The sequence below is a fragment of the Nematolebias whitei genome, chromosome 10, assembly GCF_014905685.2.
Source record: "Nematolebias whitei isolate Nwh7 chromosome 10, NemWhi1, whole genome shotgun sequence".
NCBI classification, from domain to species: domain Eukaryota; kingdom Metazoa; phylum Chordata; class Actinopteri; order Cyprinodontiformes; family Rivulidae; genus Nematolebias; species Nematolebias whitei.
In genome coordinates, this window is record NC_056507.1 from 22,010,567 (window position 1) to 22,034,189 (window position 23,623).

The window sequence follows — 23,623 nt, forward strand, 5'->3', positions numbered from 1 at the left end:
ACCCACCTGGTAGTAAGATGAATCCAGTGGCGTGAGAGGCTGAACAGACCTGGTAAACCCAAACGTAGCAAGGGTGAACTGGGGACGTCTGGTGGAGCCCTCTTTCCATGCAACCTTCAAAACACACTTCCGGGAGAGTTTTTCCACGAGACCCAGTTGAATCTGAATGGGTCATGTTCAGGACCTCTATTGCAGAATGTGTTGTCCAGAAGCTCAGAATAGATTTCAATAATGCATCTGTCACACTGGGCTCTTTCATAAAATAGTTCCATAATATGGTTGCACAGACCAGCCCACCTTTCTCCTCGCTTTGGTTGTTCACAGAGGTGTAGATGTCTGTGATGGTGGGGAGACTGACTCCAACAGATTTCTGTGCAGCCTTCACCACTTTCTGCAAAGCTTTTCTTTCTGCAGCAGTGCAGCCTCCATGCCACACGTTGATGCTGGAGCACAGGATGCTCTCCACTGCACACCTGTAGAAGGAGGTGAGGACTGAACTTCACTGACCAGCTCGTCTCAGCCGCCTGAGGAAGTAGAGTCTCTGATGAGCTTTCTTGATCAGGCTGGTGGTGTTGTTGCCCCAGATGAGTTTGTCATTCAGGTGCACACCCAAATACTTGTAGCTGGAGACCACTTCCACCACAGATCCTCCTATATTGGGGTTTGGGGGGAGGTGTGTTTGTTCCTTCTGAAGTCCACGGCCATCTCCTTCATCTTCTTCACATTGATGTGAAGGTTGTTCGTCTTGCACCAGCTCTCCAGGTGTTCCACCTCCTGCCTGTAGCTGGACTCACCATTGTTTGTGATGCATCCAACCACCGCTGTATCATCTGCAAACTTTACAATATGACAGCCTCGATGGGTAGCTGCACAATCATACGTGAGCAGAGTAAACAGGAGAGAGCTCAGCACACAGCCCTGAGGGGAGCCAGTGCTGAGGGTTATGGTGGAGGAGGAGTTGTTGTTGTTGATCCTCACGGACTGCAGTCTGTTTAAGAAGTCTAGGACCCAGTTGCAAATGGAGGGGCTTAGTCCTAGTTTGAGCAGTTTATCCATCAGGGTTTGGGGGATCATGGTGTTGAAGGCAGATGTGAAGTCCACAAAGAGCATACGGACGTAGGAGTCCTTCTGCTCCAGGTGGGTGAGAGCAGTGTGGACCACAGAGGAGATGACATCTTCTGTAGATCGATTCTCGCAGTATGTGTACTGGTGAGGGTCCTCGTTGATGTTGATGGTTTTTCCGATGTGGGTCATGACTAGTTTTTCAAAGCATTTAGCGACTATTGGGGTGAGGGCTACTGGCTGGTATTCATTCAGACCAGTTACAGTAGAGCTCTTTAAGACTGGGATGATGGTTTAGCTTTTAGATGTAACATTTTTAAAGCAAATTATGCCAGAGAAATTATATCACAGATGTGGCTAAAGGTTATTTTTTAAAAATATATATACAATATATAGTTTTCCTTTTGACAATGTGAACATCAAAACAATGAGACAGAGTTGGTTTTTGTTCCAAGTTCTTGTTCGTATTGTCAGCAGCCAGGGGGCAGCAGCTGCTTGATGCAAGATTCAGCAGCAACGAGTTGCTTTCTTATAAATAATTAAAAAAAAAAAAAAGTATGAGTCAATTAACACCTGATTATTACATTCAAGTGTTGTTTTATTTCTTTCTCCATGTGGTGAATGTTAAAAAGCTCCAGGGAACAACAATGAACATCTCAACAGAACATGGGTTCTACATCGCTTTACAACCTAGCTTTTCTGTTTCGTGGTTTTAAATATCATTTTCTTTTGTTTTTCTTTCATTTATTCTTCTCAGTGTACATGTTTCTTTTATGATTGTCTATTGTTGTCTTTGTTGACTACTGTTGTCATCATTCTTTGTTTAAAAAAACAGTTCTCTCTTGTAAATGAGTCCCAAAGGCTCAGTGAGACTAACCTGTATAATAAAAGTTGAATGAATGGGTCTCTGAAGGTCAAAGCCGTCTATGCTGAGTCCAACAGTGTCTCCTCCTGCTCTGGGCCAGTTGAACTGGGTCATGTTCACGGTGAGCTGTGGTCCACCTCGTCCCTCTAAACATCCTGATTTATAGGAAACGGGTGTCTTGTGTTACATCTGAACTCAGCGCAGACTGAAGCTAAAGCTAAAAGTAATTAAGTTCAGGAAGTCCAGGTTTGCTCCCTGAAATGTGACTCTAAGTTGACAGAGTAATTACATGAAGAGCACAAAGTAGCTTAACATTTAATTAATGGTCAGTTCTTCTAATAAACCCAGTTAAATCAACGTATGTCAGGAACCTCCGTGTGAATTAAGAAAATGGATGAACATAATGTTTAAAGAAACTAAGACCCACAAGGAGAACCGTTGTTTTCGACACCAAAGTAAATTCTGGTACACATATGCTTTACATTTCTTGGTAAACCTGGATCATGGTTCATATTTGGGCTCAGATTCAAGGACGGTTGATTTAAATGCAATGTGGTCTCAATTTATCACGTATTTGCCAAATATTTTGTTTTGTGATGGCTATAAAGTTAGCTTTTAAAAACCAAATCTTTGATCACAAAGTCAAATCGCTCTGATGTAAAGAAGGAAAAAAGACAAAACTGCGTCATCCCGTAGGAATTTTAATTTACTCCTGATGCAAATGAGTCTCAAACATGTAGAAACACACCACGGGTCATTTCAGCTGTGCTGAACGGTGATTTGTTTTTCAGAGAAGTTGTGTTGTTTAGTTGATCCTGACGTTGTTGTCCTTCTTTAAAGGGAACACTACAGTGAAGAACGTGTCTGGAGACACCGTTATTGGTGAGCAGACTGGCTGCGCTGTGACCTCTGTACGTTTTTATCAGAGGCTGGTAAAAATGAAATAAACACCCGATGTTCACTTTTCTTTTGCAGATGGTTCGAACAGTTTCCTGAAAGTTTCCTCTAACAGCGGAGACATTGATGCGTATGTGGGAGACGGCGGTGCTGCTGAACTCCACAGTCAGGAAGGTGAGGGAACAACTAGAACAAGCGTCACGTCATACACCACGTTTCTTCTTTTTGTACAGCTATACCTGCTGGGTGGAATGGTTTCTAACCCCTGATTGTTTGTCTTATGTAGGAGCAGTGAGTGTGCGTGTCCCGTCCTCGTTAAGAGTTGGTGTGAATCTCTGCGGAGCGTCGGTGGAGATCAGCCCGGAGGTTGTTCTGCACAGAGTGGAACACAACACCACTGATGGCTGGACCACACTTACTGGTGAGCTCTTATCTTTAATTATGATGGTTTGTAATTACAAAGTTACAAAACACCTGAGGCTCAGCACAGAACATTGTGTTTCTATTTTTAATTTCCCCTCTCAGGCTGTCTGAACGGAGAGTTTCCAGCCGACCGGTGGGTCAGAGCTCGAGCAGAACGAGGCGCCGTCAGACTGAGGACACAAAGCTGGTTCGAGTCCCTGAAACTAGGAAGCTAGAAGATGTGATCAAAGCTGTCGCTCCACCGGAGCTTTCTTTTTTATATAAACTGAATGTTTTCAGCTTGAATATACAACTCTGTTCTCAAGATGTACTTTAGTTTATTTAATGCTTTTTAAATATTCTGCAAATGTCAAATCACTGCACTGTAGATATGTCATCAACTGGGTTTATAAATATAAAGTTCTGCATTTGTTACATTTAGCTCAGACACTTTTAGTTTAAGAAATTAACAGCTTATTCATGTTTTTCTAGTTTCTATGTTTGACTGGAGGTCAAACTGGAACAACATTGTTTTCTTCTATAATGAGGCTTTAGTTAATGAAAGTCCATAATTTAAACATTGTTTCCAGTAAATATTTAAAATATTAAGCACATATCAGACACACTGTGTTCTAGTTTGTGTTCTGGTGTTTGTTGTTGTTTCTTCATGAGCAACAGATAAAAAAGATGAATTAGTTAAAAAGTGCTAAAACCAATGCAATTAAATACAAGGACCAGAAGGTAATTGAACTGGTCAGGTTAGACTTACTGGTTAATTAATTAATTTATAATTTTATAATTATTTCCATACACAGTGTTATTATGAAGGTTTGTGAGCAGATATCAGTGATGTGAAGCCAGAGGCTCTGTGTTGTACACAGTATATTGAAGTTGTCATGTTTCAAAGAAAGTCCAACAAAGTTAGGTCAGGTCATCTGGACGGTTTCTTTTTTTGTTGAGACGTTCTGTCCTTCGTCCAAAGGACTTCATCAGTCCGAAAAGCCACAACAAACTCAGTCCCACAAGCAGCACACTCACATAGTGGACCAACCAGTTTGATGGTGATAAGATGGTTTCAGGATAAGATGATCTGACTGAACTTTGTTGGATTTTTTACCTGGATTATTGAGCATGAACTTTGATGTTTTGAACCACTTTGGCATGGCTGCCTCAGAGGAGTCGACGGGGGAGAGGGTGGGCCCCAGAAACCATCTTATCACCAGAAAATTGGTTGGTCCACTATGTGAGTGTGCTGCACGAAATGTCTCAACAACAACAACAAAAAAAAAAAACGTCCAGATGACCTCACTAAATTTTGTTGGATTTTTTTAACCTGGATGAACTTTGATGTTTCAAAGAAAGTGTTTAAAGTCCAAAAAACAGCTGTTTGAGTGATGCTCTTATGTCAAAAATAGGTCCCCAATATTACAGACACTGCTTGTAGAAAATGTTGAGTTATTTACATGCACCTGCTGTGTGTGTCTGTACCGAGTGCTTCTGGACCGCCTCCCAAGCATCTTCAGTCCTGATGGATCTCGCCATTGGCAGCCGTTTTCTCTACATTGTAGACAAATCAGTGTGAAGGGTTGTCATTGCTGTACTCCCAGTATGAGGCACGTGTCTGCAACTTTAAGGCAGCCGCCCTGAGGACATACATACTCAATGTTTAAAAAATTTAAGTTCTTACAGAAGGCTTTACCTTTGCATTACTATTCTTAGTTTGGACCTTTATTACCTGGAGATCCCGCTGCAGCAAGCCATCCTGATGGAGCTGAGTGGAAGACAAATCCTTTCCAAGTATCTAAGGGAGCGATCAGTAAGGTAACTACAGCCGCTCACATCGAGCTCCCGCAGGTACAGAGATCCACTTGTCAGGTACTGCACTGCCATATCCGTCATCTGAAGCAGAACATAGAAACCTCATGGCTTTGATGGCACAATGCATTTAGCAAAATAACATTTGATGATCAATCAGCATATACGTATGTCTGTGTGAGTAAACACTGGACCTTTGGACACCCTGCCATCCGCAGCACAACCAGACCTCTGCAGTAAAATGAAAAGGCTCTCACGGCTCCATCAGACAGAGCTACACAGTGAGAAACATCAACATGTTCCAGGTCCCTCACATTTCTGCAGAACTGCTGCTCAATAAAAATAACAGAAAACAGGAGAAAGATGTGAGTGAAAATGTAATTATTAAAGTACAAGACTGTGTGGAGAAAACCAATGCAAAATGACATCAATATTTGTTCTTTTTTCATATTTTGGTTGAGAAAAAGTCAAAACTGATCCTTTCTCAGAAAGATGTTCTGTGGAAACAGTTTATTCTCTAAGCTTTTGATGATATCTACCTCTAGAAAAGGAATTAAACTCAAGCCCATTAAAAGCTCTAAACAATGAAGTACTTATACCTCTATGCCGATATCTGTGATGTATACGCACTCAGCAAGTACTATCTTCTTCAGGCAAATCCTCTCAAGTTTAGCCAGTCCCTAAAAACGTAATAACTATTAAACAAACTGTTTGCTGTGGTGACATGTTAGCTTTATTTTTTAAATGCATAAAAACTAGAAGAAATGTGCAAACAGTACCTGATCCTGGATGTTGCACCCTGTGATGTCAAGAGAGCAGATTGAACTGCCACTCAGCCACTCCAAAGCTAAGTCTGTTAGCCTCTCACAGTAACTCAAACTGAGATCATGAAGTTTGCACAACCTGACAAATGGAACGTACACAACACAAACAATGCTCCTTCATGCCGTTCACACAGGAAATAAGTGTGTACTTGTATAAATTATGTTGTTAGGATGTTAAACTGTTCAAACACAACTTTTCAGGCAAGGTTTTGGTTGGAATACATTAGATTTGTTACTGATCTACAGGAACTAAACATACATGAAAGTTGAAAGTGATACTAAATACCTTTTGGCAATTCTCTTAACAGAGATGTCAGTGATGTGGCAGCAGTGACTGACATTTAATGTCCGCAGTTTATTGGCTGAGGAGCCTTTGGTCAAGCACTCTATTCCAGAATCACTCACCCTGAAACACATTGTGTCACCAACCACAGTTATAAAAGCATCAGCTCAATATTCACAGGAGTGCACACCTGTTGCACAGCGAGATGTCCAGGTGCTGTAGATTGTTGAGGGTGGCCACAGATCTCAGGCTGGTATCGGTCATTCTCGGGCATTCTGCAGCATGAAGTCTGCTGAGGGCTTGTGAGCTGCTGCACAGGACTTCCCAGCTGAGGTCTGTGAGCTGGTTGTTACCTAAAGCACACATGAACTCACAGCTCAAAGGGAACAGTGTTCATCTTTCTCACGTTTAGGAACGTGAAAGCTGCAGGATGTAAGATGGTCTCACCTTCTATACTGAAAGCCCTTAGATCGTTTGTTTCTGCAATGGCTTTAAGAGCAACGTCAGAAAGATGGGGGGCGTCCAACAAGGAGAGAGTGGAAAGACAGCAACATCTGGTGAGTAGAGCCTGTCGGAGCAAAAAAAATATGAAAACCAATCTGATGCAAGAGGTTAAAAATACCCATGAAGTGACATCAGGAATGTTTAGTAAATGAACTCTCTTACCAAAACGCAGCTATCTGACAGAGTGGGCATGTCGTTGATCACAACCTGTCTGAGTGAAGGGCATCCAGCAGAAATGTACCTGAACCCATTTACTGTCATCTGAGAGGAAATACACAAGAACCTGTGTTGACATGTGAATCACACTCCTGACTCCCCTTTTCCTCATTTTTTTACATTTACAATGCCCCATTAAACCAAACTGTACATCTGGAGCCAAAATAGTTCTCCCCACAAAGGAAAGAGTGTGTTATAATGTGGTGAGTGTGTTATGTTACACAGTGTACAAATGCTGAGTGGGTGGGTATGGGCCAGAGGTGACGAATAAACCCAACCCTCCACTTGGCCACAGCTGTTTTTGCTTTCCCAGAACGTGAAATATTTCTCCCTTCGCCCTGAGCTCAATCTGACGCACACAGGAGTAAAGACTGAAACAAGAACAGACACGTGCAAACAGAGAGGAGCCATTTGCCCAAAATACACCCGGAAGACAAAAAGCTGTGTTCAGTCTGAGAGAAGCGGAGTGGAGAGACTATTTACCAACTGAGAGGACCACAAGAACCAACCTGAGTGCAGCCGGACAGGTCGAGGTGGAGGAGATTGCGGCCGGCCGTTCCTGTGGTCAGGTACAGAAACCCTTTATCTGTAAATCTGCAGCAGTAGGCCAGACTCAGATACTGAAGTCTGACACAGCTCCTGTTTAGAAAAATAATTTTATACAAGAGCATTTCAGTTTAGCATGTTGCTGTTAGTGTTATGATGTAAAGTCTTGATTTAATGTTCAAATCGAGCAACACAGCTATTATAAAATTCCAGCTGTTACAAAAGCAGCATCTGTTCCTCTTAATCATTAGGCTGAAACTGATCACTAATCAGAGCTCAGATGTTCCATCCATCCATCCATCCATCCATTATCTTTACCCGCTTCTTCCTTTTCATGTAAATAAAACGAGCTAGAAAAAGGTTGAAATTGGAAAAACAAGAGCCGACAGCTGGAGAGAAGAGGCATAAACTCTGAAGTTATTTATCTCTTTGCAGCAGCAGAACTTGAACACAGATGGGTTTTACCACAGCTATAGGTTCACCTGGATATTTCTTTTAGAGTGGTGTTTGTGATGAGGGTGCACGAAAGGTTCAAGTAGAGCAGGCAAGGGCAGCCCTGGATAATCCTCTGAACCACCGTGTCCTGTTGGAGAGCAAATTCTAGATGTTACAATTTCTCTGAGGGAGGTGTCCGATGCAAATTTAACTACTTTTTTAATGTTTTCAAAGAAAAAAATACTTGATGAAACAGCAGAAGACTGAAACAAAATAAAATCTCAATGCATTCTTCAAAGTTTATGCTCAATAATCCATGTAAAAATTCCAGCAAAGTTAAGTCAGGTCCTCTGGATGGTTTCTTTATGTTGAAATATTTTGTCTTTCATCCAAAAGACTTCATCAGTCCAAAGAGCCACAACAAACTCAGTCCCATAAGTAGCACATTCACATAGTGGGACAACCAGTTTGATGGTGATAAGATCAAGGTCAAGGTCAAGGTCAAGTATCTTTATTGTCATTCACATCACAAGTGGTACATGAGGTGGAATGAAATTGTGTACTCAAGGTCCCAGCTACACCCAAAATAGCAAAAATATAAAAGTAGAAAAAGAAGTATATAAGGATTTAAGATATACACTAAGATATTCAATAAACAAACGCCAAACAATACGCTAAAAGATCTAAGATATATGCTAAACACTAATAATGTAAAATAATACGGTATATTAAACAGCAGCCCGAACATGAGTCTGTGGTGAGTTGATGTGTATGAATGAATTCAGCAGCATGAGATAGACAGCAGCATGAGATCAGCAGCATGGATAATCAGCAGCACAGATGTCACATATCACCAAAGTGGCATTAGAGTGATTTTCTTTTGTTCTTGCAGTGATCATCCTGCAGAGATTTATGAGTCTAAAAGCTTCAGGGTAGAAGCTGTTCCTCAGTCTGGTTCTGCACTTAATGCTCCTCAACCTCCTTCCTGAGGGAAGCGGGGAAAAAAGTGTGTGCTGGGTGAGTGGGGTCCTTCATGATGCAGGTGGCCCTCTTCCTGCATCTGGAGGTGTAGATGTCTGTGATGGTGGTGAGACTGACTCCAACAGTCTTCTGTGCAGCCTTCACCACTCTCTGCAAAGCTTTTCTTTCTGCAGCTGTGCAGCCTCCATGCCACACGTTGATGCTGGAGCACAGGATGCTCTCCACTGCACACCTGTAGAAAGAGGTGAGGACTGAGCTTCCCAGACCAGCTCGTCTCAGCCGTCTGAGGAAGTAGAGTCTCTGATGAGCTTTCTTGATCAGACTGGTAGTGTTGTTGACCCAGCTGAGGTTGTCATTCAGGTGCACACCCAAGTACTTGCAACTGGAGACCACCGCAGATCCTGCTGTTCAGTGGTGTGTGTGTGCATGTGTGTGTGTGTGTGTGTGTGTGTATGGGGAGGGGGGGGGGGGGGTTGTTCTTTCTGAAATCCTTCTGAAATCTGAAATCCAAAGATGGTTTCTGGATTCTACCCTCTCCCCTGTCGACTCGACTAAGGCAGCCACTGCCAAAACATCAAAGTTCATGCTCAATAATCCAGGTACTAAATCCAACTAAGTTAAGTCTGGCTGGCCCACTATGTGAATGTGCTACTTATGGGACTGAGTTTGTTGTGGCTCCTTGGACTGATGAAGTCCTTTGGATGAAAGACAAAATGATTCAACATAAAGAAACCGTCCAGAGGATCTGACTTAATGTTGTTGGGCTCCATGCATCCTGTTAGCGTGATAATCTATTTTATAATATGTGCTGGAAATAAAGCAACACAACTGACAGGTCAGTTGCTAAAACGTGCACATATCATAAAAAGACGAGGATTATCTTCACACTTCATGTTACTCACCGTAACACTGTCGCACTCTGACACGTTGAGCTCCTGCAGATTTCTGCATTCACCTCATGAAACAAAAAGAAAAACACTTTTTAATCTATGCTGACAACTTTTGGAAATACTCTTGAATAATTATACTATATTTTAACTGTAATGTAATAAAATAATAATAATAAATGAAACCAGTGCAGAGTGTATGATATCTTTGTCCGATTCTCGTTTCCTACGATGTTCTTCTTTTAAACAGCAGCTTTATTTCTTTTAAAATAACACAGCTGCCCTTGTGACCTTTTTATTTCAGTTTCCCAGCCGGAGGACTTTGATCTCTGCTCACTGCTGGAAAGAAAACCCGTGCAGGGCTCAGGATGCGTCTGATCCTTTTCCTGTACTCAGCCTCTCTGCTCCTCCTGCTGCTTCCAGTCACTGAGATGAAAAAACCCGGGAAGGGCAGAGGTCTTAAAAAGGCGAGACAGAAACTTTCACAGGACAGGTATGGATTTGTTCTGGGTGATAATCTGTAGAATCCATCATTCAAAGACTCCACTGACTGTCTACATTTCTTTGTGTTTTAAAAGACTTAGGGTAAGAGGTCTTAGGCGCCAGAGCAGATCAGGACCCTCCAGGTTTGTGACACCAAACTGTTTGGAGCTGTCAGAGTCTGGAGAAGACTTTGTGGATTGTCAGGATCGACATCTCACCTCCATCCCCACCTCAAACACCTGGTCCAGAGAACCCAAATTCCTCCTTCTTGCCCGAAACCAAATTAAAGTCCTCCATGATGGAGCCTTCTTAGGTTACGATAGTTTAATCAGTCTGGACCTCCAACAGAATCAGATCTCTCTTTTGGAGGAAGGAGCGTTTGACGGCTTAACACAACTTACAACCCTTCTACTGCAACACAACCGACTGACTACACTCAGTGAAGAAGCTCTGATCCCCATGCCAAACCTTCGCTACCTGCGTTTACATAATAATCCCTGGAAATGTCTCTGTGTAATGGAAAGTCTCGTACGTACTCTTCAAGTGCCCAGCAACCGAAACCTTGGAAATCATGCCAGGTAAGCGATTTCAGACATTTACCAGGAGTATAAGTCACGTTTGAATCTCTTGAGTCAGCACTGGTTTCTAAGAACTTCTCCTCTGCTAGGTGTGCAGAACCCACCCATCTAAAAAACAAGAAGTTGAAGAATATTGATCCTGAATCACTTTGCAAAGATATAGAATCCACTGGTGACCCAAACAACAACCTAACCATCTCTATCGAGCCCAGTCCAATCCGCACCAAATCAGATGCTACAATGCTCTGCCATACCTACGTCTTCCCAAAGAGATGGATGGACTGCAGAAACCGAGGCAAGTCCACAATCAGCATATTTTTAAAGATCGGTTTGATTAACGGGTTCCTACCCTGAGATCCAAAGTATTTCGATTAATTACTCACACATGGGTTTACGTAACCGAGGCGTCAAACTGTCAATGATTCATTATTACTGCTGGATCGCCAAACATTTTCATGGTGAGACACTCCATGAATCAATGCACATCTGGTTTGCCATGTGTTTTTATTTAGTGTTACTGTATATTGCTTGGTCCATTAACTCTGAATATGTATTTTACATATGAACAACAGCTTAATTGGGGTTTGTGTGTCAGAATAAAAGCATTAATATTTTCCTAATAAATAGACTAAATTAAGTTACATGCATCTACAATTTACATCAAACTGACGGCAGGCTTACATTATATGAAGCTTCAGTCAGTATTTTTAACTAATTATTTTGCTAGTGACCCAAGTTTAAGTAGTACACCTTAAAAACATTTATCCTATTTTTCCAAGATTTACTTTAACCCAATGTAGTTGTTCAAGATACCATCTTTTGTATCTTCAGGTCTAACTCAGGTACCCTCAGGAATTCCAGAGGATGTTGTTCAAGTTGACCTGTCCCATAATTCAATCAGTCATCTCAAACCAAGAGATTTCCAAGGAGCAAGGAGCCTCAGAATCCTCAACCTCAGCAGCAACAACATGGAGCACTTAGACACAGGTGGGCATTATCAAACCAGCACACATATTTATTCTTATTAGTGAATATAAAACAACTTACAACACTTAATGGTCATTTGTATTGTAGAACATGGGCACCTACCCATACACTTACTGTATATTTGTCTTTTTATGACCGACAACATATGGAGGGTCACAGAGTTAGGAACAGTTATACAACAGCTCCTGTTTCTCACGTTTCCTTTTCAGACATAGAAGGCATTCAGCAATCTTTGTGTTTGCAGATATAGCTTCATATATGATGGGGACTGCTGAGAGAGTTGCAGATATAAAGTACCATAAGCAATGCCTTCAAATGAATCAAACATCTTTTTGTGACCAAAACCCAATCAACCTGATCTGTTGTATTTAGTCTTTTTTCAGCTGGATTGAAAAACTAGATTTTACATGTCCTTGCTGACAGTAATGAGCAACAGGTTTGTTCACATGTGCATTTAATGAAAGATGGAAGAAACAAATAAGTTGTACAGAAAATCAACATCTCAACTTTCTTTCTCTCAGCATCCCTGTCTGGGCTTTTGCATCTTCATGAGCTGGATTTGTCAGACAACAAACTGAGTTCTGTTCAGTATGGGGTTCTTGAAGATCTTTACTTCCTGTCACAGCTAAAACTAGGAGGAAATCCTTGGGTCTGTGACTACAAGTGAGTTCTTATGTCTGAGTACCTGCAAAACCTTCCTTGGACGTGAACAATTACTAAAAGCTTACTTTTTATCTTCAGCATCCACTACATGGTTTACTGGTTACGTCTGCACCCAGGAGTGAAGTACTCCGGACTGCTGTGTCACTCTCCTCTGGAATACTCAGGTGAGAGTGTGCAGGAGTATGTGCACTCCTACAACAGAGAGTGTCCCAAGGACAAACAGCTCAGCAGACCCAATCAAGACCAAACAGACCCCGAGCTTTGGGAGACAGCGATGGAATTACAGGGAGAGGTGGAGGAGGAGCTGGAGCCGAGCCACTTGAGAGCACCACAGAAATATCAGATCATCAGGCTGTCATGACTCAAGTGAAAACATGCCCCAATATTTGGATATAATAAGACTCTTTCTTAAGTTTCATTTAAACATGTAAAATAGTCTGTATCATACTAAAAAGTTGGCAGCACGGTGGCGCAACTGGTAGAGCTGCTGCCTCTCAGTGAGCAGGTCCCTGGTTCAAACCCCGGTCCAGGGGCCTTTCTGGGTGGAGTTTGCATGTTCTCTCCGTGCATGCGTGGGTTTTCTCCGGGTATTCCGGTTTCCTCCCACAGTCCAAAAACATGCATGTTAGGCTGATTGGTAACTCTAAATTGTCCCTAGGTGTGAGTGAGAGAGTGAATGGTTGTTTGTCTCGTTTGTCTCTGTGTGGACCTGTGATGGACTTGCGACCTGTCCAGGGTGTACCCTGCCCCTCGCACAGTGATTGCTGGACATGGGCACCAGCGACCCCCGTGACCCAAAATGGAATAAGCGGGTAAAGAAAATGGATGGATGGATGGATGGATGGATACTGAAAAGTTACTTTTTGTTGTTTTAGGTTTAGTCAAGAGTGCCTCTGTACTGAAAATATATAAGGAATGTCATTGTGATTGGCTGGATTTATTTTTTGTGTTAAATATGATCAGATTTGGGTCCTGCACACCTGGGTTCAACATAAAAAGTACATCTGAAACACTTAAAATTATCAAAACAAGTAATATAATCAGAAAAAAAAAAAACCCTCACTGATGCATTTCAGGCTGGGCCAATTTAAAGATGTGCAGCCACGCAGGTTGAGATGGATCACAAACGGGCGGTAGTTCTGCAGAATTTGCTTCACTGTATCGTCGGTTATCCAGGCTTTCTCTACTGAAACATTGATCTAACAAGGACAAAAATATTTTAGTGCTTACGTCTCACAATAATGTAAAGAATTAAAAACAAGTAGGAGTTTCTTCGAACAAACCTGACTCCACAATGTGCCTGACCGGATGATGGATTTCCATGCATAAGACACTTCAGAACAGTTTAGCCAGTCTCTCAAGTCTAAATATTGAAATATCTGGAGCGGGGGGTTGACGCATACAGCATCAATAAAAGACAACAAGAACAAAAGATGGTGAGATAAATCTAGTCTAAAACTATTTTAAAAAAATCAAGCTAACATTTAATCCTAAAGGTCTCATTTTACAAAATAAGCTGCTGGCATCTACACTGTGTTCACTGCCACCTCTGCCACTTTTTAAGGTAGCATAATGTGGACAAGCAGCCCGTCTCTGTTTCCAAACATAGTCATGTTAAAGAACTATTTATCAGGAGAAGTGTTTTACAGAAACACTGGGCAAAGAGAGCCAACACTGCTCTCACTTGGCCAGCAGATATAAATCCTAAACTAACACACTCGACAGCTTGGAAGTGCAAACAGAGTCAATAATAGCACTAGTTAAAAGTTATTTTACAGCTGCATGAGCAACACACACACTGCTGACAGATATAGGTTTAATATACACTTATGAAAACCAAAAATGCTGGAACTGACTTTCATCAAATACGAGACTGAATGTATGTTTACAAAGGACTTCATTTAAAGTCTTATGTAACAGATATGATCTCATCGCAGAGTGTTCAGAGGTCTGCTGCAGCTTTAAAAAATGACTGTCACCTCACTGAATGCAAGTTAAATCAGGTTTACCAGCTATGAAAAAAAACAAAACATGGATGAGTTACCTTCAGTGAGAGGTTTTCAGGGAGTGCTGAGAGTCCATCAAATCTCTCACCAATGTGATGATCCCTATTGTTGATTTCAGCTAAACTAGTTTCCAACCTCTGGAATATTCATATAAAAACACAAGCTTTAAAAAAATCAGAATAAATTTACAATCATTTGATCAAAGTCACAAATGTTATTATACCTTAAAGTACTCTTTTGCCCTTTTTGAGTCCTTTGCAACAATATGCCATGCAGCTATGATGCGCTTCAGGCGGCGGGTGTTTACCAGAGTCTCAAGTTTGCCAACAACAGCTAAAAATGCAAGTAAAATCAAATAAATACATGTGAATCTCCAGTTAAATCACCTAATGACAGAAAAAGCCATGGGGTCAGTCACAACATAATCACAAATCAAGTTAGCCTGGACTGATCCCAAGACTGTAAAAGCAAAGTCAACACAGCGAGATGGTGCACAAGGACAAAATGAGTCACTGAACTGGAAACAGTCAACAGAGAAGAAATGATTGTCTGGAAAGTTTAGATACATTACTTAACTGCAGCAAAGTTTTCCCTGGCTCCGTCCTTTAGAGTGAGACAGCTTGCATAAACCAATTCAAAAACAATATCCATCATAATCTTTTCCACATAGAAATGATTTTCACCTACCAATCTTTGCCCTCTTGTTTAATTTGACCCAAATCAACCATTTGGTGAACACAATGTGTTGACATTTCTTCTCAAAGTGCCTCTCTGCCATGTCCATCCTCTGAACCAGCTCTATGGCATCTCTTTTTCTTTGCACGATGAACATTTTCCACTTCCTGTCACCCAACAGTAAGCACGGCTCATCATTAATTCAGTGAACAGGTATGCAGGGAGGCTGGGAGGGGTCTGCAGTAATTCAACTGTATAAGATCCAGTGACATCTAACAGCAGATGCCGATTAAATCTAATAAATATATTTTCAAAGCCTTTTCACTTTTACACTTTTTTAACCGAAGCATTAGAGGATGTTTCAGAGAAGAGGGTGACTGTCAGCACCAGCAGTAAACAGGTAAAAGGTATCCAGAGAAATAGGATATCCTACTGAGCTTGCTATCAGGCTGAAAATGATACAATAGAAAGTTCTGAAGCCCACCAACACTTCAGGATGTCCAAGAAAGACAAAGTCACAGAAAAAGAAGAAAATCAAAGTGCAGCGCTCCAAATACCTGCAGCACCTGCAACTAATTAGATTGCCACACAACCAGCTGCAGTTTCAGTCAGACGGCTGCAGTGGTCTCTGCTGGAGGACTCTCATGGCTCTTTCATTTGGGTATAATATCACATTATTTTAATTCCACCTTCATTTGTCTTGTTACTTTCCTGCTATTTAAACTTACCTACGTTTTAGATCCTCCTGGCTATGCATGCTGTTATGGGGCTCCATTTGTTTTGCTGCAGAAACCGGTAGGTAGTTTTTAAATGCATTGGAAAAAAAATAACATCAGCTAAATGCACTTTTTATTTGCTGATAGGTTACAACACCGCATATGGATACTACCTTTACAAAAGTCCACAAACTTCTACTCAGTTAACTCCTGGAAAATACTTGAACCCAAACCATGAGGATGAAACAAATGTTTTAAGGGAACAAAACTTTGTTTCACTGCAAACAGAGCCCACTTCTTTTGGAAACAGGCAGTATCTCAATCCTAGTTTCAGAGAAAAGATGGTGCATAATGACATTTTTGTGAATTTTCTTAAAAATAGGCATCTTCAGAAAAACTACAAGCAGCCAAAGAAGACACTGGTTTCCTCTGGATTGTTTCATGATGGTTCTTTCACCAGTCAAAAACCTGAATCTCTTGTTCTTTCAAACAGACCGTCTCAAAACTTTGTCTACTTTTCACGGAAGGCACCCATACTTGTACCTTTACCTGCTAAGACGTATGTCAAACAGCCAAAATATGTGTATCGCAGAAACAATTTCCAAGCAGCTAATAAAACACCAGTATTTGGATGCGACGACAATAATAGCCTCTGTAGAGTGACAAAAGCTGCCTCTTTACAAAAATCACCATCTTTGAATTACTTTGTACCAAGAAATCATATATACGTCCCAAATTATGAAGCCAAACACAGGAAGAAAATGGCAAAATCATTTCTTGCATACCTGTCGAGCATTGACAAAAAATCTAACGACGATTATACTCCTACTGTCCAAAGGTCTGCATTTGTTAAATCTGTTTCAAACTTAAACAATCTTTTGCCACAAAAGGAAAAGCATAAGTATTTTCGATCAGATGTTCCATATAAACCTCAAAGGGAGCTGGATGAATCCAAGCTGGTGTTTAATGTGAAACCTTCTCCACGTGGCTCCAGCAGACATTCCACCTCTTCAAGATACCAAAAGTTTGATGTTGATCCTTTCACAAAGACTACTCATTCAGAAAGCACTGGAAAATCACACCTCTACAACCAAAATCTACCTTCTGCCCTTCAAATTGTGAATTCAAAATATAGCCGCCAAGACGCACCCGTGAAAGAAAACCCATCTCAGGGGGCTAGAAAAAGACTGAACTCCGTTTCAGCTCAAGACAGATTCCTGCTTCTAAATGGTGGATTTAAGGATGCAATAAAAGCTGGCCTCCTAAAGTCTTTCAAGCAGCCAGACGGCTTTCACACGTTTTCAGCCAACGTGAAAAAGGGTCCCACAAATGTTGCATCTTGGTCTTCAGAATTGTCTGAACCCAGAGGTTCCGATTTAAACTGTGTAATTTGGAAGAACACACCCAATTCTCCATTCAAAAGGTCCCAAAAGTCATCACGACCCACTAAAAAAAGATACATCAAGTCTAAAAACCACACAGAAGGAGCTACAGCTTTTCTGTCAAAGAACTGTTATTTTCCAACTTGGCGAGTTCAAGATAAGGCTGCTAATCACTAACACAAACTTGCTACAAGATGGAGAGCATAAACCGCCACATGATGCAAAATTCTTTAACAAAAGGTAAAGAAACTACCGGTACATGTCAAGTGACTGCAACTGAGAGTATTTATTTTAGAAGATACTAAGTTGTGCTTTTGATTTGAATTCTTAACCTTGTTTATTTTTTTACTCTGTTTCAGTAGGATCTGTTTCCAGCTACAAATGAAGTCTTTGATCAAGTGTTTGACACTCCCCAGTAATCAAATAGTTTTTACTCATCTTGCTACACACATCTAATTGTCTGCTAAAATGAATTGTTGCAAATATCAAAAGCAGTAAACTTGCTTAAAAGCTAAAAAGCTGTTGTTTTTTTGTTCTTGAACACAAAACCACAAACCTACCTGAAACACAAGCTTGTTAATTTCTTTCTGTAAAAGGAAACCGTCTTGGCAAACAGATGAAAAGACTCCTGTAATCAGTTGACGAATATTAAAGCACTTACTATACATTCGAGTTGATATATATATCTCTCAAACCAAGGGTTTACAGATTGTAAATAGTGCTTCACCATGTTGTCATACTGGTCCATATCATCCTTGGTTGAGGAGAGCGGCTGTAATTTGCTCTTCTGTCTCCATAAACTCTGCCCTGAGTTTTAAGGAGGTTGATGAAGTGTGCTGGTCAATATCAGCAAAAAACTTTTGCCTGGGGGGAATAAAAAGTAGCATTACAGTAAACTTGATTATTTCATAATGACTTCTATATTAGATACCTAAATGCATAAAACTGTGGCTGTGCATTGCATTAAATTGTCACTAAAATTAGCTATCTCTGCAGTAATTGAAGCGATGCAGTCTAAAGATATGCAATACATGCATTTTTAGTTTATTAATTATAAAGGGGAGAAGTAAACAAAAACTAACTGAACCAGATTTGATGGCTGTAATCGAGCGTTTAGTCAAATGTTGGAAAAGTGAGCCACCATGCGTTTGTCGGGGGTACATACCAGTCGACAGCCTGAAGATTAGCATGTCCCTGGAAAGCGAAGAGGGCGTTTTTCAGAAACTGTATTGGGTCACATGGACATGCCAGACATGAAGCTGTCAATAAGGTCTGTTAAAATAAACAAGTAATAACGTAATTTAATGTAAATAACGACTGGAGATGAACTTGGCTCAACCTATTCACGTATCCTACCTTGTATAATCCTTGTGGCAAGCAATGATTGAATTCACATATTTTTAGAGATCGTTCAGTGTTTTCCACAGCCATATTTTGTCTGCTTGTTCTTTTGAAAACACTACAGACTTGAACTATCAGCCTCTATATTATATTGAGTAGATTTCCCCCCCTTTTTTTCCCGTACTTTGGAATTCACCGTTGCTAGGTAACGAATCGGTTAAAACTGGAGCGACAATAAATGTTGGACAACCAATGCGTGTCGTAGCAGCACAAAATTAGGACTGTACGGTAACTGATATTCAACCACCATCTTTTTAATTAAAACGAATATAATTTTTTTTACATTTTAAATAAGCATATCTATTTTAAAACTAAAGGACGGTTTAGCAATTAAAACTATAATTAGAAGCTTGGGAAAGTCACTCGGCGATAGATTTTGTTGGCCACTTTAAATCTAGTTCATAACACTAACTGAGCTAATCCGTAGCAACTGTGGCTTTTCAGCAAAGTTGCTGTTTCCAACGATGCAAATATTTAAGTCGTTTCAAGGCTGTATTAGCATTATGTTTCGAGCGTTAGCCAACTAACGAGCTGTGCTAGTTTATTAAGGTGACTGATTTGACTCGAATCGTCTTGGAGCATCGGCGGCTAACAAGAGTTAGCAAATAAACATGGGTGATGGCAGTGTTGTTCCAAGGTTCGGAAACATGAAGGCTTTGCTTGGATTAATTGCTGGAGCTGGAGCTTCCTATGGCCTGTATAAACTTATCAGCGGGCAACGTTTCAAGAAAAACAAGAAAAGCACCCCCAGTGAAAGTCCTGGTGTAAAAAGCAGCCAGCCGGACGAAGTTCAGCTCCAACCAGGCAGCCTGCTAGCCAGAGTGTCCGGGCTGAATGTAATCTGTCCCCAGTCAGGAGATGCTGCATCAGGTAAGTATCAAAAAATCAATAATGCTGATAGACTGTACAGTAACTGCATTAGGGAGTTCACTGCTAAGTTTATTTATTCGCCCAGTAAATGAATGCATCTATACAAGAACACTCGTATTTTTCTTCACTTAAAGTTTAAAACAGTTTGTTCCCTTTATTCAAAGTATATTAAAAGAAAGATTGATAACATGTTTTGTCTTCCATAGGCGGGATCATCCACCAGTCTCCTAGTAATCTGGAGCCACAACACTTCAAGATGTTGCTGTCATGTCTGCAGGACTCTGATGATCCAACTCAGAGGTGTAGGGTTCTTCGTACATTGGGAAATGCTGCTGCTTTCACTGTAAATCAGGTACAGATTTACCTTCTCTACAGACCAGAGACAGATAGTTTTGTTCCTCAGAATTCTGAGGCTTTTATGCTGAGGTGAGTTTTGATATTTTTGTATTTAGGAGCAATAACTTTGACATAGTTGTGAAGTGTCTTCATGCTTTCGCTTGTTTTGAACATATAAGTGCATGAACCCATACATGTGTACCAGTATAGTTTGAAGTGAATGTACTCAGTCAGTTAAACCTACGATCACCTGTTTTTGAACTGGAAACATTGTTTTTACATCTCCGGATTCAAGAACTGAGTCGGAGTTGCATTTCTACTTACTTTTAGGATACTTTTTTTTTGGTCACAGCTATGTTAAATATCTAAGTTACCTTTCTATAACTTATGACTCTGTTTGAATTTTATCTTTGGGTTGATTTTTTTTTTGTTTGTTTTTCTCTCTCTGCTACGTTGATCTTGTAGAATCTAATTCGGGAATTGGAAGGGCTTCACATCATAGCTCATTTCCTTTCTGATCCTGCAGCAGAGGTTAGAGTGCAGACCCTGAATGCTTTAAATAATTTGTGTATGAACATCCAAAACCAGGAACAAATAAAGGTGTGTAAATGTAACAGTCAAAATGTTATGGGTTGATGTTTTGCTCTTGTGTTTACATATTGTTTGCACAAGACACATTTTAATTTTAATTTAATAACTGATTTTGTTGTTCTTGATAGCTTTACGTGCCACAAGTGCTGGAACTGATTGAAATGTCCCCGGTGAATTCAGACCTTCAGCTTGGTGCTCTGCGGCTGCTGACAAACCTTTCAGTCACAGACAAGCACCAGCATTTACTGAAAGAATCCATTACACTTTTTCTGTCTCTTCTGGTTGTGAGCAGTGAAGCGCTGCAGGTTTGTATTTAGCTGAGCTGTTATCTTACACAATTAAAAGCAACTTGTTTAACTTGTAAAACATGATTCTTAACAGATGTGAAATAACACAATGTGGATACATCTCTGGAAAAACTAATGGAAAACTAAAAGGATCCGGTGAATCATACCTAAAGTTCTTGTGATGTTTTTGCTCCAGGTTCAGACATTGAGAGTCCTTGTGAATTTGTCATCTAATCCAGATATGGTGGATGAAATAGTTCAAGCTCAGGTAAAGAAGCAGAAAATTATTTTTCTTATCGTTCTTATGCATATCCACTAGACTAGTTTACATGTTTTTTTATTTAACACAAACAATATGGTGGTCTAACGTTGTGTTAACAAGTAATCCCAACAGACTCCTGTTTGTGCTTAATTTGATTTGTGCTTTTCGCTCCAGGCACCGGCTTCTGTTCTGCTGCTGTTTGACAAACGAACAGCCCCTGCCGTGCTGCTGCGACTGCTTACATTTGTAGGGAACTTGAAGGCCTGGAGACCCTCTGAACAGGTGGCTGATGAACTGCGGCAGAAACAGGACAGCCTCTTCAAGGTCATGCTGGATGATTCTTCTCAGCTCAACAACAAACTTGTCCAGCTGCTTTCACATCCTGACGGGGAGATTCAGGCCCAAGTAGCTCGTATTTTGACATAGGACCTCCCCTTTGTGATCTTCATAAAAAACACTTCCCTCCACCCCATTTTCCATAGGCACCAACTTACCAATGTGTTTAAGTTTTGAGTTAAACACCTTTTAAGATTAATCCTGTAGAAGTTCAGGCAACGTTGCCTCCTGTGGATATTCAGCAACATCCTCCACAGGATGAACAATAAAAACTAACTCAGTTCTCCTCTTCAGACACTCCATGTTTCTCAGCATCTTACACTGCAATGCATTAGTAAGTGATGAGTAAGCTGGAGCAGGATGACTCCATTTTTGTGTGGGTGTCAAAACAGCCAATCTCTCTTTTTTTCTCCATCCTGCTGAGTTTTTATCACCAAATGCTTTTTTTAAATCCACAGTACAGTGTCTTCTAAGAACTTCAACTTAATTCACTGGAAACATATTTCAGATAATTTTCTAAATCTAACCCCACTGCCAAAAGTTTCCATTGATATGTTTTAACATGCAAGAGACTGCATGGATGAACTACAAGAGCCAATACTCTAATGTATTATGTTTTGGAATTTAAAGATATGTCTTTTTCTAAATGAATACCTTTTTATTTTGTATATAATTTAAAGTAAAGCTCTGAGGGCTTCTCCCTCTAAACACTACACAACTGAGGTGTTTAGTGAATCAAGACTTTAGAGTTCAGTAAATGTCTCTGGGTTATTGTAAAGCGAAATGAGTGTCTGTGTGTTATACTGCTTGGCTGGTCTTTATTTTATTTTATGTTTATTTTATTATGAACCACAATCTATCCTAAACGTTTCAATGCAGGATTTGCTCATGATGTTGAAAACCACAGCAGCTAGGTCCTGCAAAACCCTCCACAAAAAGAAAATAACGTGGACGTTTGGGCTGCTGTAATCTACAACTCCCACAAGATCAAGCAGATGTGAATTGAATTAAAATGTGGGATTGAAAATCTGCATAGAAAAGATGGCCATGATTGTTATATGCCATGTTTAGTTATTTAATGACCTCTGTGATGAATGTGAAATGCAGGCATTGATGCCCTAAAAATATATGCACCTGTAATGCAACAAGCGATGGAGCCGTCTGATGTGCAGCTGCTGGGCTGAAGCTGTGGATCTGTATACATTTACAAAGTATTTGCAGAAGGGAGTGAAAGTATGACTAGATGTAGGGGTAAAGAAATGCTGCACGTTCTGTGTTTGGACACCTGTTTTTTTTTTTGTTTGTTTTTTTTAGTTAAATATGTCTCGGGCAATAAAGATTTACCAAAATATGTATGGACGAATGCTTATGGACATATGACCTAGTTAATTATTTTTTATCAAAATGTTTAGTATATTTTTTCTTTTTGAATTGTTTAATAAATGCAAGACACTGGTGTGTGTTTTTTTTTTATCAAGTTTTGATATTTTATTTTCCTTTATTCAGTATGACTAAATGACTTGTAATGACTGGACGTAAAAGCAATTTAAACGGTAGTTGCTTTTGTTCATTACAGTTTTTAATAAGTGGCTTGTTTTAACCAAGAAAATTGATACTTTTTATTTGTTCGTTACATTAATTATTTTGTTAAAATGAGTATATACATTGTTGCATCCATAAACAAAAAGTTTTGAGGTATAAAATGACTAGTTAATCTGATCATTTTTGTCCAGGCACAAAATAAAAACAATTTATTAATTTCCCAAAAGTTAAATTACTCGGTCATTTTGAGTTTTAAAACATTGCCTCCTCATCTCACACACTGCTCTGCATGCTGCTTTAACATTACTAATAAAGATTTAGAAAACTGAACATTAAGGTACATGTATCAAAAATGTCTCTCATGCTCTCATTTGTTTCAGTCAGACGTCGAAACTAGACGTCTTTTAGACTTCGAAAAAAAGACTTCTATTAACATGTCGGATAGACGTCTTTTAGACGTCGGGGGGGAAAAGACGTCTATATTAACATGTCGGATAGACGTCTTTTAGACGTCGGGGGAAAAGACGTCTATATTAACATGTCAGATAGACGTCGGGTCAGACGTCAGATAGACGTCGAAAAAAGACGTCTATATTAACATGTCGGATAGACGTCTTTTAGACGTCGGGGGAAAAGACGTCTATATTAACATGTCAGATAGACGTCTTTTAGACGTCGGGGAAAAATACGTCTATATTAACATGTCTGATAGACGTCTTTTAGACGTCGGGGGAAAAGACGTCCATATTAACATGTCAGATAGACGTCTTTTAGACGCCGGGGAAAAATAC

At 40.3% G+C, this 23,623-nt stretch overlaps 4 protein-coding genes and 1 long non-coding RNA gene across 5 annotated transcripts; 4 read left to right on the forward strand and 1 right to left on the reverse strand.

Annotated features, from left to right (window-relative positions):
* Window positions 1–1,971: 1,971 nt before the first annotated feature.
* LOC119415639 lies at window positions 1,972–2,989 on the forward strand. Its single transcript, XR_005187065.1, has 3 exons — window positions 1,972–2,048; window positions 2,768–2,809; window positions 2,903–2,989. It is a non-coding gene; the product is annotated as an uncharacterized LOC119415639 (long non-coding RNA).
* A 1,810-nt stretch (window positions 2,990–4,799) lies between these two features.
* Window positions 4,800–18,638, reverse strand: fbxl13 (F-box and leucine-rich repeat protein 13). The gene is made up of 19 exons (XM_037683195.1): window positions 18,564–18,638; window positions 18,373–18,479; window positions 15,122–15,276; window positions 14,658–14,767; window positions 14,473–14,571; window positions 13,712–13,807; window positions 13,492–13,627; window positions 9,733–9,785; window positions 7,897–7,997; window positions 7,378–7,507; window positions 6,815–6,913; window positions 6,596–6,716; window positions 6,339–6,501; window positions 6,152–6,271; window positions 5,821–5,944; window positions 5,641–5,721; window positions 5,236–5,370; window positions 4,962–5,125; window positions 4,800–4,869 (listed from the first exon to the last, which is right to left on the reverse strand). The coding sequence occupies exons 1-19, from the start codon at window positions 18,636–18,638 to the stop codon at window positions 4,800–4,802; spliced, it is 2,139 nt and encodes a 712-aa protein (XP_037539123.1).
* Window positions 7,186–12,898, forward strand: LOC119415642 (leucine-rich repeat-containing protein 17). Its single transcript, XM_037682799.1, has 7 exons — window positions 7,186–7,437; window positions 10,022–10,210; window positions 10,296–10,778; window positions 10,868–11,073; window positions 11,610–11,765; window positions 12,287–12,428; window positions 12,507–12,898. The coding sequence occupies exons 2-7, from the start codon at window positions 10,086–10,088 to the stop codon at window positions 12,787–12,789; spliced, it is 1,395 nt and encodes a 464-aa protein (XP_037538727.1). The 5' UTR covers window positions 7,186–7,437; window positions 10,022–10,085; the 3' UTR covers window positions 12,790–12,898.
* Window positions 15,726–17,651, forward strand: LOC119415641. Its single transcript, XM_037682798.1, has 4 exons — window positions 15,726–15,770; window positions 15,849–15,904; window positions 15,973–17,447; window positions 17,567–17,651. Exons 1-3 carry the CDS (start codon window positions 15,754–15,756, stop codon window positions 17,382–17,384), a joined length of 1,485 nt encoding a protein of 494 aa, XP_037538726.1. The 5' UTR covers window positions 15,726–15,753; the 3' UTR covers window positions 17,385–17,447; window positions 17,567–17,651.
* A 581-nt stretch (window positions 18,639–19,219) lies between the features above and the next one.
* On the forward strand, window positions 19,220–21,580 carry armc10 (armadillo repeat containing 10). Its single transcript, XM_037682800.1, has 6 exons — window positions 19,220–19,478; window positions 19,685–19,830; window positions 20,280–20,414; window positions 20,534–20,710; window positions 20,889–20,960; window positions 21,129–21,580. The coding sequence occupies exons 1-6, from the start codon at window positions 19,220–19,222 to the stop codon at window positions 21,378–21,380; spliced, it is 1,041 nt and encodes a 346-aa protein (XP_037538728.1). The 3' UTR covers window positions 21,381–21,580.
* The last annotated feature ends 2,043 nt before the right edge of the window (window positions 21,581–23,623 follow it).

What these genes read in the sequence shown, in the direction of transcription:
- LOC119415642 (XM_037682799.1), top strand. Translation starts at nt 10,086, where the DNA reads ATGCGTCTGATCCTTTTCCTGTACTCAGCCTCTCTGCTCCTCCTGCTG. An exon ending in CAGAAACTTTCACAGGACAG is followed by an intron (nt 10,211 to 10,295) that starts GTATGGATTTGT and finishes GTGTTTTAAAAG; the next exon opens with ACTTAGGGTAAGAGGTCTTA. An exon ending in AACCTTGGAAATCATGCCAG is followed by an intron (nt 10,779 to 10,867) that starts GTAAGCGATTTC and finishes CTCCTCTGCTAG; the next exon opens with GTGTGCAGAACCCACCCATC.
- fbxl13 (XM_037683195.1), bottom strand. Translation starts at nt 18,638, where the DNA reads ATGGCTGTGGAAAACACTGAACGATCTCTAAAAATATGTGAATTCAAT. An exon ending in GACATCTCGCTGTGCAACAG is followed by an intron (nt 6,272 to 6,338) that starts GTGTGCACTCCT and finishes AATGTGTTTCAG; the next exon opens with GGTGAGTGATTCTGGAATAG. An exon ending in GTTAAGAGAATTGCCAAAAG is followed by an intron (nt 5,945 to 6,151) that starts GTATTTAGTATC and finishes TCCATTTGTCAG; the next exon opens with GTTGTGCAAACTTCATGATC.
- LOC119415641 (XM_037682798.1), top strand. An exon ending in TTGTTTTGCTGCAGAAACCG is followed by an intron (nt 15,905 to 15,972) that starts GTAGGTAGTTTT and finishes ATTTGCTGATAG; the next exon opens with GTTACAACACCGCATATGGA.
- armc10 (XM_037682800.1), top strand. Translation starts at nt 19,220, where the DNA reads ATGGGTGATGGCAGTGTTGTTCCAAGGTTCGGAAACATGAAGGCTTTG. An exon ending in AAAACCAGGAACAAATAAAG is followed by an intron (nt 20,415 to 20,533) that starts GTGTGTAAATGT and finishes TGTTCTTGATAG; the next exon opens with CTTTACGTGCCACAAGTGCT. An exon ending in ATGAAATAGTTCAAGCTCAG is followed by an intron (nt 20,961 to 21,128) that starts GTAAAGAAGCAG and finishes TTTTCGCTCCAG; the next exon opens with GCACCGGCTTCTGTTCTGCT.